This window comes from Parasteatoda tepidariorum, chromosome 5 (assembly GCF_043381705.1).
Source record: "Parasteatoda tepidariorum isolate YZ-2023 chromosome 5, CAS_Ptep_4.0, whole genome shotgun sequence".
Classification (NCBI taxonomy): domain Eukaryota; kingdom Metazoa; phylum Arthropoda; class Arachnida; order Araneae; family Theridiidae; genus Parasteatoda; species Parasteatoda tepidariorum.
Window position 1 is genome coordinate 70,830,217 of NC_092208.1, and position 16,109 is coordinate 70,846,325.

The 16,109-nt window shown below is 31.6% G+C and overlaps 1 protein-coding gene across 1 annotated transcript in view; it reads right to left on the bottom strand.

Annotated features, from left to right (window-relative positions):
- LOC107447178 (uncharacterized) overlaps nt 1–14,252 on the bottom strand; it is an 18,232-nt gene extending 3,980 nt beyond the window's left edge. The window contains exons 1-5 of the mRNA XM_043040698.2: nt 13,970–14,252; nt 9,630–9,783; nt 4,060–4,233; nt 2,389–2,580; nt 209–408 (exon numbers count right to left, since the gene is read on the bottom strand). Of these exons, the coding sequence (XP_042896632.1) occupies nt 209–408; nt 2,389–2,580; nt 4,060–4,233; nt 9,630–9,783; nt 13,970–13,977 (728 nt within the window). The 5' untranslated portion in view covers nt 13,978–14,252. The remainder of the gene's footprint in view (nt 1–208; nt 409–2,388; nt 2,581–4,059; nt 4,234–9,629; nt 9,784–13,969) is intronic.
- Between the last annotated feature and the right edge of the window lie 1,857 nt (nt 14,253–16,109).

The window sequence follows — 16,109 nt, forward strand, 5'->3', positions numbered from 1 at the left end:
GGGTTGGAGCCCTGTTATTACATATATATATATATATATATATATATATATATATAGCTATCTAATGAACAAATCAAAATTGTATCCTAAAATCCGAGATGGCGAGGCTATGAAGAGCTTTTGACACTAAAATCATAATAAAAAAAACTATTAATGGATGAACCAACAAAAAAAAGTAAATTGAGCTTGAAGTTACCAATGAACTTACATATCCATCACAGATTTAGTTCCAATTAAAAATACAGCAGGTCCTTCGTATAAGCCAACAGGGTCTAGAAGCACACTTGGAGGATCACTATAGATTCGATAGAGTGACTTCTCGTTAAAATTAGCCGCGTATCTCCCATCAGCATCTCTTTTGAATGGAGAATGTAGCTTGTATAATATATCCTTAGGAGTCCATTTTTTCTTTAATTGAACAAAGACATAATATTAATTTGCATATTAATTTAATTTAACAATTTTAGTATAAAACAAATTGCAAATTAAAGTTTCTTTATACATGGTTACCACGGATCTAACACAAATTTTAAAAGTAGTGACGAAAATAAAGCGGACGTCAATACTTTGTAGAAACATTTGTGGATTACACAGGACTTTTTATAGGAAATAATTTTTCTAATAGCCACCTGGGCTGGCATTCGTCAATTCAGAGCTGTATATAAGGGCAGATGTATTGGCCACTCTTTCAGGCCATACATGGGACACATTACTCCCACAGTAAGGACCCATTGTACAGAGAATGAAAGGCCATACATGCCTTGTCCGGGATTAGAACTGAGAACCATAATCACCTAACTTCTTCTTCATTTGCTAGTACTGATCAATTCTGAGTTCTCAGATTTCAAAGTGGTGAAATGGTTTCTTTAAAAAGAATTTATCACTACTATTATAAATTTAAACCCAATTTAACACATAACCATAAATTTAACCCCTTTAAACCACGTGTTTACTACAAAATACTGATAAAAGTAAAAGTAATATGCTTTTAAATTCTTGTAGTGTCTCGTAAAAGTCGATTGTATTCTGAGTGCTCCATCAGTAACTTATGGGATTGTCCAAAAATGATGCCACAAAATTTGAATCACAGCTATCTAAAATATTAGTGGTGGAATTTTACGTTTAATGTTGAAAAAAATCGGTCTTGTGAACATGTACCCTCATACGAGAATAGAAAGATTTTAAGGGCTATTCTAACTGCATGCGAAAAAAACTCCCGCATGCGCATTCGGAGATGCGAGGGAGAGCCTAATTGACAAACTTACAGCTGGGAAATATGTTTCACCAATAAAGTTCTTTTTTGCATCTTTGAATTTGCATACGCGAATTTATCACATGCGGTGAGATTATTACGCCTCTATTGGCAATTGAAAAGAGCTACCGGTGGCGTAGTGTAAAACTCTCTATCGGTGGTAACACTTGGCATGCTTTTACCATTAGCGTGTGGAGAGTCATAAAGAAGGAAGTACTTTAGTTTCTGTCTTTATTTTCAAATAGATTAAAAACTTTTAAGTTAGGAAACTACATGGAACGGAAAACTAGATTGAATATAGTTCATAAAAAAAGCGTCGTGGAAATTTAAAAAATATATTTTCGCTAATTATTTACGAAACAATTAAAGGAAGAATATTGCTGTACAATTCCTAAACAACTGTGAGAAGGAGAAGAGGGAAGGGAGGAGGGTCAAGACATGGAACCGATCTCCTCCCCAGATGGCGCATTCGATCATTGCGAGCACGAATTACGCCTTATCTCGTCTCTTTCCTGTGATTCAAAGAGGTTATCACTGCGCCGTCTCCGACCTGGGCACTGATATTAACACACTTTCGCAATGAGGATAGTGTGGAAAGAAAAGTAAACTCTCACGAGTACATCACTTACTATGGGTGGGTGATCGTGTAAAGCTAAGGGTAGTGGCGCTAGTGGTAAAATTGCTGTTTCAAGACTTCCGGGTTACTGCTTCCGATATATTTTTAAGCCGCAGATTGAAAAAACACGCCATCATATTATTGCATCATATCTTTTGCAGTATTTCACATGTACCGAGTTCTTTCTTTCAGCCTTTAAACTTCAGCATTATCATATTAATATTATAATCATTAGAATATTTTCTAATTAGGCTAACTTAAAAAGATATTTTTGGCGACATTTTATTCAAATGTAGCCAAATAAGGGATAAAATACAAAACATGGCAAACCTTAAGAATTATTCACAATGAGATATTAACTTTCCAAAATTTTTTTTGGCCTTACGANAATTGGATACACCGGAAATTTTCTAAATTTCTTCCGGTTTAAGGACGCTTGTTATTGTTTACATTAGACCACCCATCCATAGTTTCTAAATGAATGATGTAAGAGAGAGATATTCCATTTTTTGCTACTTACATTTTCTTCGGATAATTCTGCGAACATATCATCAACAATTTTCTTGTTCGCCTCCTTCTCATCCATATAGCTCGGAATCTTTAAAAATGAATTTGAAAGTTCTTGTAAGTAATCTCTGCTTATGATAATGCAGTTGTGAGACACTGATTTTACATATGTGTCTTCGGATATTATCATTGCTACTCTGTCTGGCTGAAAACAAAATTATAAAAATTTATAACTTCAATCATTTTAGAATTGAGAACACTCAAAGAATAAAAAGTAGATTACTTGTGAAATTGAATGAGACGATATAAAAATTCTGCAGAAAATCTACAAACTGATCGATAAATTTCATAAAATTTCGGGGGGACTGAAGAACAATGGGCGTTTTGAAAATGGTGCATTTTCAAAATCACTGGGAATGAAGTCCGAGGCACCAAATAAACTGCCAGCGTTGGTTAGCCTAATGAACTGGAAAGTCGTGACTTACTTTAAAGTATTATATATATACGCCTTATAATTTTGAGCGCGCGTCGCTGTCGACAGTGCTCTTGCGTTAGTCCCTGAAAATCCTCTATCTCGTTACGATTTTATTTGAAAATTCAAATTTATTCCGTGTCTCCTAGGTGTACCGTATTCGTCATAGAAGTTTGTTCCTCTAGTTTTAAACAATCCTCTATACATAAAAAAACCCCTTTTAAACTCAGATTGTTTTAGTGGAATAACTTTAGAGTACTTAAGTACTTAGTGGTAAAATGTCAACGTCTTTCGAAGATTCTAAACAAGGCAAACATTCTCAACGTCCAACAAGTCTGCATGATAAACACAAAGCTGTATTCAAAACATAAAACGTAAAGTTGCTAACGAGAAACAATGAATAACTAAAGTTTGGAAAGCGAAACAAGAATAATCGTGGTAACAATGAGTAAAAAATCAGGCCAAGATATATTTCCAAATAGAATGAAGGAGTTATGCGGAACTGATACAATTGGCAAAGAAATCGGAATTAATAGGAATAAAACAGAATTTATATGGAGGCCGTTCGAAACTTGTCGACTTCATAATTACTGTGGCAGACCTCAACAGATGGCTCTAACTGTTTAACGTTAGATGGCGCTGCCCTCGCCACAGACATGCACGTTGCCGGGGGCCGTGTGTCTATCTAATATTTTGTTATGTGTAACCAAGAAATTACTTTTATTAAAATTTATATTTGTTTAATGCATCCACCATTATTCTTAAGCTACATGAACATAAACTGTACTTTTAAAGCAAATAATGTTCTTCCATACATTTTGATTATTCATTTCACCCTTACTATATTTCTGTCGAAAACCAGATAATAAGAAAAGTCATGAAAGCCATATCATGCTTCCGTAGTCTGTGCAATTTTTTTGAGAGCATCAAGTATAAAGATAAAAACAATTTTTTGACAAAAATCTCACTCAAGTAACTATAAAGTTGGTGAGGATCTGTCAAAGACAGCGCCGTTCTTTTGCACTTAGTGGTTGTTATTGTATGCTATCAAACGTAAAAATCTGAAAAGTGAATTTTTCGAAATAGTACGGAGTAAAAAAATAATAACGCTTTCCTTATTTTCAGACAAAAATTTTCACAAAATAGACATTATCATCTAAAGGACATTTCTCATGTTGTACAGTGTTTGTTGTAGATGAGATGAATCTTTACCTTCCGAAGAGCTGCGTTAATTACAGTGTAGGCACCCATGCTATGTCCAAATAATACAGCTTTATGCGCATTTATAATATTCATAAAATGAAACAGATCATCGACGTTTAAGGAGAAGCTAAAATCATCAGTATATTCACTGTCACCATAGTTTCTGGCATCATATGCATAGACCTAAAAAAATGGAACAACAATAAGAATAATAAAATATTTCAGTTATATCGGTACTGAGACCACATAGATAAGTTTAATTTAAAATAAATACATTTAAATTGGAATGTTTTTATTGGTTGACTTGTCCATCGATTCTTTGCTACAGATTGACAAGAAAATAAAGTTTGGGCGTGTCATAGCAGGTGTAAGCATCGGGGATTGGATGAACCCTATGTTTTTCGTAGTTAAATATTTATTTTACTATAGATATTTCAATGGATTACAGCATGGTATGAAGCAGAACCACATCTTTTTATTTATCAGTCATTTTCAACAGATACTCAACATGAAAAAATAAAGAAAACTGCACCAAATATAAAGACCAAAAAGCAAAAGAAAATAAATAAATAAATAATAAAATTGAATAGAAACGAATGATTCATGTTGTTCAGTCAACGGACTCAAATTAAATTCATTAAACATTATCGATTCAAATTTTTTATTTATCATTGGTAATTAGATGTTCAATATTATTTCGAGGCATTACTGCCTTTGATAATTTTAGAGCTTTATTAATTACTTTAAAAGTTTGCGTAACTCGTATAATATCAGTGAACTGAAAATTTTTCATAACGAATAAAACCGCACTCATGTCGTGAGGTTTGACTTAGTTTTGTACATTCTTGAAAATTCATTCATAGAAAAAGAAGTTCATAATATAGATAGATAGTCATTTATAGTGAAAACAGGTGACAAACATTAAAAGTTATGAACTTAAAAACCACCCACTCGTCCTTCGAAATCTACCCGACACAATTTCTCATTATATAGCATAGTAGCGCCTAATGTTCATATTCTGGTTGCATTGGTGCAGTTCCCCACAGTCAACCGAAAAACAGAAATTATTTTCTCGTAGGGTTATTAGTACATACTGTATGACCCCTATAACACAGAACTCTTTTTAAAACGTGCATTACAGTGATCTGTCTTACATTTTATTCGTTCGTCTAGTAAGAATTATACATATGAATTTTTCATTTTAACACACCATCAAATGCGGTCCTTCAAATTTTGATTTAAAGTAATTTCACTCAACAAAAATTGCTGGTTGGTAAAAAAAAAAAAAAAGACGCAAAAACCTTTTTTTTTTTTTAACATTGCACAATTAAAGAGTAATTATGCAAAAAAGGGGAATCACAAACAAATTAATGATTTAAAAACTGAAGTGCCTTTTTTAAATCAACGCAAAGTAACATTTTAGTGAAATTTAGAAAATTAAAACATCGAGATTCTAACAAAGCTTTTATTTAAAAAAAAAATTTAAAAATCGCCTTCGTTAAAGATTTTCGTCTAGATATCGTAATACTTATAGCTAATTACAACTTTGAATACGATGCTCTCAAGTAATCATTTAAAATTCCATTACTAAAAAAAAAGCTCTTAAAATTTTGAGTAACCCTTTGAAATTTTAAGTAATTTTATTTACATTGCCAACTATTAAGTCACAAATCCTTATATAGATCTAAGCAGTTTGTTATACATGAAAAATGTCCTTTAAAAGAGAGGGAACTTTTTTTAGAAAACAATAAAAAATACAGGGTGTCCATAATTAAAATACAAAATTTATCAATCTCCCGTTTACAATGAATGAACTTGAATGTAACCAACTGTAAACAGGTTTGCTCATTTCCTAAATTTAACAACAACATCTTGTATCATCTCATTTTTAGTGTTCTAGAGGAAGCTATTAAGATATCTAATCCATTACATTAGATATTAAATTTAGACAGCAAGAAACGTGTCCTAGTTGCCATGGCAACAAAGAATAAGAGTAATCATATTTATGAATTTAATTTAATTGGATGCTTGCAAGATCATTGTAAATTGCAGCAAACAGATAAATTTCACGGACGCCTTTTTAATGTTATTCAAATGAACTACAAGCTCTACAGATGAATAAACAGATACGAATTAAAACTTAACAAGCATTTATTAATTCTAAAGAAATCTAAATTTAGTGATATTTACAAAACCTAATGAATTCGAACACTAAAAAATCAACACAAAACATTTTAAGAAGGTTGCCATCATAAAAACCAAAGTGAAACAATAAAAATTAAATGAAAGCAGCAGCAGTCACAGTCATGTGACACCAACTGTACAACATATTACTATCTTTAACAATCATGGTAGATAAGTCATGGCTGGTCTTTCGTTGATTCAGAAGCTAATCAGGTTCGACAGACACGTGTGACGTAACCAACGCAGGTAACGTGACGTGACATAGAGGTAGGTAAATAATTAAATCTAATTTGAATCATGTAATTAGACACACTTCACTTCTCGAGTTGCAAGTAATCAACTGATAATTTACTGTATTTTTGGACAAATAATATAAATAGGGGAAGAATGTTAGCTTCGGTAGACATAATCTAAACATGGCTTGGTGCAGTTCTTTGTGCATAAAGGATAAAGCAACACTTAGGGGCCCAGAAGCAGAGGTGCTTTGAAACGGGTTTTCACCCTCCTCCAACCCATTACTGGGTTGGGGAAGGATTGTAAAGGAGATAAAAAGTTTTTTCTCTTTAGTTTTTGTTAATTTTTTCTGCATTTTTGCACTATTTACAAACACTGTAGTGCAATTGAAAAACAATGAAAGTGCTTCTCGATAGATTCTAAGAAAAGTAGCTTGACAACTTTTTTCTTTCTATTGCTAACGCTATGAACGCTGAAATAGAATTTCAGAGAACAGATAAATCAAAACTTATTTTTGAAATTTTTTTTTTGCAGCATGTAGTTTATCATACAGGGATGACAAATATATATAAATTTTGAATTTTTTGTCACTTACGTTTATTTTTTTTTGTACGACCGAACAGTTCTTTACCATACATTATTTAAGTTGATTAAATATGCCAACATACTTCGAAATAGAAAAAAAGAATAAAATAGCATTTGGTGGGAAGCAGCATACGCTACTATACATGTCAAGTTGTCCAACCGGTTCACAGGAGACGTACCTCCGGACTATTACTTTGCTTCGTATGCTCACGCTTAGGATCTTAGTACAAATAATGCTCTTATGTATCTGAGTATGTTACACTCCCTGTAAGTATTTTTTCTGTGGTATAGCAGAAAAGTTCCCCACGTTAGTTACAAATTAGGAGAGTTGAGCTTCTTCTCCTTGCTATATTTCGGTTCGGGATGTCATTTTGTGAAGGAAAAAAAACTATTTATTCTATTATACGAACAATGGGTTATATTTTATAGCAACTATCTCATTTCATAAATTGGCTTTGTCCTGATATATCCAGAAGTATTGATTACATAGCAGACAGCTTCAATTATTGTTTACATAGTTGGCGTTGTCAACATAGCAGATGCAACATTGCTTTTGTGACAGTTCATTTGAGTACACAGCTGGACAATTGCTAGGAGCTGATCTCAAATGGCTGTATTGCGCATAAAAATTAAATCATGAAAAATTAAGCGTAATTAAATACTAAGTGAAATAAAAGAACGCCAGAATGTTGGGACTTAAAAAAATATATAATTTATTGTGCTTTGAAACCCAGATATGTTCAAGGATTCTGTTCCGAAAACGTGAAAATGAAGAAAAAAAAGCAAACACCAATAGGAGATAGGCCAAAAGGTGTCAATAGGAGATATGAGCACCATGGAGGATGATGCAAGTTCCCAGACTTCGCGGTATGCTTTGGACTATAGTATTCAGCAGCTGTTGGGGCAATTTATTCAATTCCTATGTCAAAATGTCTTTGTTTATTGCTAGGCATTCTCGACGAGTAACACTCCTTCCCAAAGCATCTCATAAATTTTCAATGGGATTCATATCTGGAGAACGTGATGGCAATACGTGGCGTTTAATATCATCATATCATCGCTCTACACACACTCCTTGACAGTGACTGTTCGATGACATGTTGTTGAAATTTATCACCGACAGTACCACGGAACAAGAAAACATGAGACAGCAGAATATCAGTAATGCAGAGTTGATCGGTTATAGTTCCAGTTGGAAGCACATAGAGGGATGTGTGTCCATTAATCTTAATGCCAGCGCACACCATGACACTACATGTAGTATCTCATCTGAGATTAGTTCGCTAGCTTAGTCCTTTTCACTCCAACTGAGATGAAGACACCATAGCAAATGGGCGCTACGGTGAAGTCTTTACAGTGGTATGCACACAATAGGTGAGTGGGCGAGGAGTCCATCTGCTTGCAAGCGTCTGGATACAGTTTTTCGGAAGACTATCTTGCCAGTAGCAGCATGAAACTAATTTTGTATCTGACTGGCTGTACTGCGCCGGTACCCTTTTGTCTACGCACTATGTACCTGTTTTCTTCTGGCGTCGTACACAGAACACGAGCTGCCCCGTGACGACTGCTACACATTTCAGTTGTTTGAAATGATTTTCAAAGCCTTGCAACAACACTGTGGCTGACGTCGAACTCCTTGGCAACATCTGTTACTTTTCGGTCTTCTTTAATCTTGCCGCTAATACAGCCAAGCTTAAAATCAACTAAAGGACGTCCGGAAAACTTATCAAGTTCGTCAATTGATTATTTCCCTTCAAACTCATATTTTGAACAATAACGTTCAATACGCGTCAAACCTTTTATATTTCATACCAGCGCTGTCATGTAACAAGCTAGTTCGACAACCCAAAATTTGCATTCACAAAACACGTCTTATTATTACTCGCACTTATGGTAATTTTTACGCTTTTCCTACCTTCAATTTTGTGGTTGCTATTTTTGCTAATATCATACGTCCTTAGTAATTTTCCATCAGTGTACATTGAGACAGTTTGGCCAGTAATTGCCAAGTTATTTATCTAGTTCAGCCTTCAGAAAAAGAACTCTATATGATGTCAACCATTGTTCTCTACCATCTGAAAGAATGACAGTCTATACTCAAATGTTGAAAGTGACATATGCTTGAAGATATAATCCGTACATGGCATACTCTGCTATTGGTAGGTTCCGAGATTGATATGATTGAATCGTAGCAGAGAAAGTCTTTCTCAATCCCCACAACCAAAAATCGTAAGAATTCAAAGTTAGAGCTCTAGGAGACTCATGTATAGAAATGATTGCTGATGATCTCCCTCTAGTGGTGATTGTTTAAACTTTTTTCAATAAACTTCCCATTAATTCATTAATCATTATTCCCTTATAGAATATTACATGCATAAGTTCAGCATATAAATGCCATTTTTATTTATGGGCTCATAGTGCTTGCGCTACAATTAACAAGATTACCCGATACGAAATATGCTCTATGATTAAAAAAAACAACAATAATATGTATTATACAATCGGGTTTAAAATATATTCACATATTCTTCGGTTTTAGTTACAATCGGTTTTAAAATATATTCACATATTCTAACCTTTCTCTTTGTTTCTTCGGCAATAATTGGAGCAACATATTTCCATGTTTTTCTGTCCGATGCAAGCCCGTGAACAAGAACAACAGGTGTTAAGTTAGGGTTACTGCCTTCAGTGGATTCATACAAGTCATAGGCCAAGTTAACTGGAACGTAGCTATAAAGAAAAAAAAAGAGTTTTACGAACTAAGAGCCTCTGAGTATCCAAAAATGAAAGTCATATTCAAGGAAGCTTATTTTTTCTCCTTTAAGAAGCTTTTTCCCTCTAGCTCGATTCAAAATGTCGAAGGAAAATTCTAAATAGGTTTTTAATAATTTTTATTTAATTTTCCGAAATAAACTGATGGAGGATATTTACTCTATACAGCAATATGTGTCGCTATCATCTTGGGATAAAAGGCATCTGGTATTTTAGGTTCGCTATTCATTTTTTTTTCGGGTAAAATTACATGAATACGATTCCGCAATTAGTATTTTCGCAAAAATAAATTTACAATTATACATTTTCTCATTTTTTATTTTTGTTTTTTCACATAATTTCTGCTAATTTTCATTCAAATTGTTTTTCATTAGTTAAATTAGTTTTGTTTCATTAGTTAAAATTAAATGTAAAAAAATCTAAATACAGACACATGTGTATACATGTGTCTGTTTTTAGATTTTTAGATTTATGTTAAATAATGCAAAGCTATCCAATTAATGCCCCTACAATATTTATTAATGTCCCATTATTATTATCAATCACATTAATAATGTCCCATTGAAATATTTCTACAGTATCATCAAATAATTTTTTTTTTAAAAATTAATTTTATTTTTCTCGGCTTCTACTAAATGAAAGCTGTTGAAAGATAGTTGCAATAGAAAAATACTTAAAGTTATATGGTATAAAAAAATTTATGCAACATAATTCAAATTTTTTTATTATCTCCAATTAAATTAAATGATAAAAAATAATAAATAATTATTAAAAATTATTGTTGCTTGAAATTATGTTTGGGTAATGGATTTCATGAGGTGGTTCAATTTCTTATGAAACTGCTCCATTAGTTATAAAGATATGACAACAAGCACAACAAAAAAATCAGATAATAATAGCGAAATTAACATAATAAAAGTGAAATCGGAAATAAAAGTGAAATTAACATAAAGAAGACCAAACTTTCGACCGTTCTCCTGACTAAACTATAGGGGCCACAATTTCCAGATAATGGCTACTCCTTTTACTTAGAAGGTCAAGAGTCCAAACATGTAAAAAAAATTACGTATGTTTATTCCGAGAAAGTACGTTTTTGTGTCTGATTTCATAATTTAATTAATAATTAGCAAATCTGACTTCACCCCCCAGAAACCATTAAAATAGACACTTCGTACTTGAAAATTCGATCATTAGAACGAAAGTTATTCAGGGTGATATATTTTTCTCTGCTCACTGAACATGCATACATACATTCTTTTTGCATTCGTACTTTACTTACATGTATTGTTGCAGGCATACATACGCATACAACTGTTTATAAGTATGTATACAACTTTACTATATTGTATGCATACAACATAAATTTTATGAACACACGTCCGGATATTAAATGTACATTTGGTCGTACATTGTTATTGAATGGTGCATGCATATAAACGTTTATAGTATGTATATACGTACGTAAATTGTATTGTATACTAGAGGGCTAAACCCTCTGTGCCCTGACTCTCATTAATTCCGACGATTGCTTCGTAATAATTGCCGTTTCTTGATATGAAACATTTGAAATTATTCAACTAAAAATATATGTGCTAATAATACTTGTCCCGACACTTCCCGTGTCCAAATATTTCCCACCTCTATTAAGATCTATCAGTGAACATAAATCATTTTTCTAAGTAATCATTTTTTGAAATAACATTTAAAATTGAAAGTATGTTGTTATAACAAACTTGGCGAGTTTACAACTGTAATTTAATATTTGTGTTTCCCAAATAAAGGGATGTATATTTTAAAAAAAAACATATTTTGCATTCATTACTTCGTGCATGATGGTCAAAGTTAAGCTCTAACTCATTTAACGAATCACTTAAACCGTAATCTATCATAGTATATTAATGTAATTTATTCCAAAGAATAATAATTGTAAAACGGTTAATAAGATATAGAAATACATATTTAAATAACTTTATCTTAAAATGTAACATAGAATTACGTTATGCTAACAAAAATAATAATAGTAACAATCCTCTTAAACTCTTAATTTCGAAAACAAACAAGGGTAGACTATATTTGAGGGTGCCCCTTGGTTCTCGCCAAGTTGGGCAATGTTGAAACCCAATCGTGATTCTGATTGGTTTAGATTTTAGCTCCGTTAGTTCTACGTTGGATACCGGCTGGTAAGGTTACTTTTAAATCTGGTCAATAAGATCGAAGGTATGTGGGCTGTTATAGAAAAGGGATTTAAGAAAAAAATGTCACCGCTAGTCCAGTATTACAGACGCCATTTTCTATTCGTATTTCGTCGAATTTATGTGGCGATGAAAGTACACACATTCTATTCATGATAAATTTAGACAGTATCTAACTGTTATTAGATAATTCTGTTAACCTAAATCTGAGAATATTCACGCTTAATGAAGAAGTGTGTTGTTTTTTTCCTTTTCTTTCTGCGCCTACTCCATTAATTTTTGCTTCAATTCAAAATCCTTTTTATAGGGTTTATTAATTTTGCTTATATTCGGTTCATTGCAAGTTTTGTTTGTTGAAATTTTTCAATGTTTTATTGAAATATCATTATGTTTTGGCTGCTATTCCTGTTACCACGGTGTTCCGCGCAAACAGGAATAGAGCCAAACATAAATCGCCAATTTCGCCAAGGGGCACCCTCAAGTATATTTTTCCCACAAACAAAATCAAAAACGTAATAATAACAGCATCAGGGATGCAAAAATATTTATAAGAAAGGAATGCCTTTATGACTTATATCAGTTTTATGCTGATGACAACCAAACCATAATGAAAATTAATGTCGGAAAACTGGATCCTACCATGTGATTTTCCAGCCAATAAAAATTCACCTTCAACATTGAGAAACTACGACACCATCATTAGATTTTAATGTATAGTAAGACACAATTTGAGAAATATGGGTCCCAATAGTTTGGTCAGCAGAGGGATTGGATGTTAGGACCCTTAATTTTACTTTTGCTTTTTTTTTTTTAATATTTTGCCATATTTCGAGGACTTCTCACGCAGATCAAAACATTTTTGCATACAATTATAAAATTCACTTATTCAAAGATAACATCATACAAAAAATAGTTTTTAACAATTATTTATTTCTTTTCACAATTTTATTCAATAATCGTAGAGAGAATTTTAAACTGTAAAATACATAAATCTTTACACCGTTAAGGAAAGTAATTTTATATGGGAAAATAAAAAAATTGAGAAAAAATCAGTGGAATAGTTACTGAGAAATAAAATTTTAAATGTGCTACTTTTTTAATCATGTCTTTCTAATCATGAACACAGTAGTATTACTTGTAAGCATCGTTATAATCCCGATTGCTTGTAGTAATCATATATTTTGATGACGTGTGCTCGTTTCTTGTGATTGCAACTTATCATAAGCGTTTTTAATGAGTAATTATGATTATTTTTTTATCGTGATTACTTGTAATCTTGATTACAGGCAATTGATTAGAAGTAATGATTAGTTATTATTTATTACAATTAATGTAATTGACGCGTAAGTTTTTTACGCAACAATTATACAAGGTAATTATTATATAATCCCTGTAACTAACAGCAGTTATTCTAAACAATTAGTCAAAACAAAATAATTTTATATCATTATTTAAAAATTTGCAAAATGTATGTTGGATAATGACTAAATTTGCATATGAATAACTATTTAGATTAAATTTAGTCAGACTAAAATTTTTTTTCTCAGACTTGGGAAGACAAACTTTATTTGATAAATTGATAACAGTGTTACGTTGGTATGTTGTATGCGTGTATAAGATGTACTTTTAATATTGGTGTATAATTCTAGGGTAAAGTCCTAAAAATAGGATGCCCTAATATCAGAGATTCATCAACACAGATTGAGAGGAATAAATACTTGCTTGCATATTATAATACTTATATTAATACTTGTTTACAGTTATAACATGAACGTTTCACTAAGAAACAATATTTTCATATGTTTATTATTTCAATGAAAATAGATCGGAAAAAGAAATTTCTCAGAAACATTTTTATAATAGCCTTTTATAAAATAATTTTTTCTTTACAAACTATTAATTAAAAAAGTAACACCGCAATTATTTCATAGTAACAAAACTAATTGACTTACTTGTCCATTCCTATATGCTTAGTACTATAATCAAATACGAAACGAATAAATCCTTAAATCGAATGAGTAAGATTAAAGAAGTTATAAAGCAGAAACGACTGTTGTAAACAGTAATTACTTTTTTTATTATTCATAGACTAATAGTAACTCTCAATTTTTAGTATTGATTAAAAGTAAATATTCAAAATAGATTGGAATAATACTTGTGGTTTTTAATAGTAGGAAAGATAGTTTTTTTTCATTGAATAACTTATGCTCCTCTTTGCAAAAGAAATGTCTACACTAGACTGGAAAACATAGCAAACCTTTTTTTTTTATAAGAAAATCTAATCTATTTTTTTGTCTTAAAGCTTAATATTTGTACTCATAAATAGAGGAATTTACTCGTAAATAAAAACATATTGAAAGTCAAATTGATGCAGAATAATGATAATAAAAAAGAACAATCATATTCCTTAAACAAATAATTGGGGTAGTTATTTGTTTTCAGATACAGAAAGAATATTGTTGTCTCTAAGGGAACATCCACAAATAATTTTACGCAACAGTTTTTACTTATTCTTCTTTATTTATCACAAAGTTATTCCTCTTATTTGTCACAAAGGGTCGTTATCTTTACGAAAAAAATCGAGGTATAAATAAGGTATTTTCAAAGGTATAAGGGAGGTTGTTATTTAAATACGTCGTTATGTTGAAAAGAGTGCAAATTAATAACTCAAAATTAACCTCAAATATACCTTAAATATACCTCCAGAGGTATAAATGTATCAACCTGAGGTGTTTAATTTTACATTTGTGGAGAGGTAGATAGTTGCTACTTTAAGGTGTTTCACTTTCAACCTTAGGTTATTACTTATCAAGTATATTTTTTAACACTTGTGGAAATATTTATTCAACAACCAAAGGTGTTTCATTTAACACTTCCGATTATTATAAATATACCTCAGGTGTATTTTTTGACAGTTGGAAAAGTAATTTTTGACTAACGTGAGGTGTATTATGTTCTACCTCAGCTAATTATTTTTCAACCTCAGGTATCAAATTTTATGCTTGTTGGAGTATTTAATTATCAATCTATGGTGTGTCGTTTTAGACTTCAAGTTTATTGTATTTGCAGGCTCATGTGCTCAACTTAGGCTAATAAACCTTTGTCGTAGAAAGACAGCATAATAAGGACCGCACGAAGATACATCCAGGGTAACAGCGGGATTCGTACCCGCTAACTCTGCGCTTTGCACAGCTCGGCAAGCGAGGCTCCACACTTCAAATTATTATAAATCTACCTCAGGTGTATTTTTTTAACAGTTGGAAAGGTAATATTCTACTAATGTGAGGTGTATTATTTTCAACCTCAAATAATTATTTTTCAACCTCAGGTATAGATTTATATAGTTGTTGAGGTATATATTTTTATAGCTAAGGTGTGCCATTTTCCACTTCTGGTTATTATAAATGAACCACAAGTGTATTTTTTGACACTTGGAAAGATTATTTTTTATTAACGTGAGGTGTTCCACGTTCTATCTTAGGTTATTATTTTGTAACCTCCAGTATATATTTTTGTATTTTTAGAAGTATTAATTTATCAACCTAAAATGCGACATTTTACACTTCAGGCTGATATAGCTCAACCTAAAGCTGTTCTTTGAATACTTACGAAGGTAATAATTCCCAATCTTGAGGTGTTATGTGGTCCACCTAGTTTATTAATTTTAAACCTCACTATTATATAAAGATATTATATAATGATATTATATATATTATATGAAGAATAATGTATATCATTTCATTTTTTCTCTAGTAGAGTTCTTCATTTATCAACCTGAAGTTTTTAATATTAAACCTTCGGCAGTAATTGCTTCCTTTTTTAAGTTATAAAAAAAAAGTTTCAAATACAAAATTCTTCTGTAATTTTAATCGATTGAATTAAATCCTCTTGCTATGACACTTATCCGAGTTCTACAGTTGAAAAAATGATTTGTGGGAACTCATATTTTTAGAAGATAGTTGTCTAAAGTGCTTGAATTTTTAAAGCTCTAAGACTTCAAATTTAAATATTGACTCAGTTGAAAGTCAAATTACTTTTATGTAAAACTGAAATTTCATTTTTTTACAAAACAACGAAATTATTTTAGATATT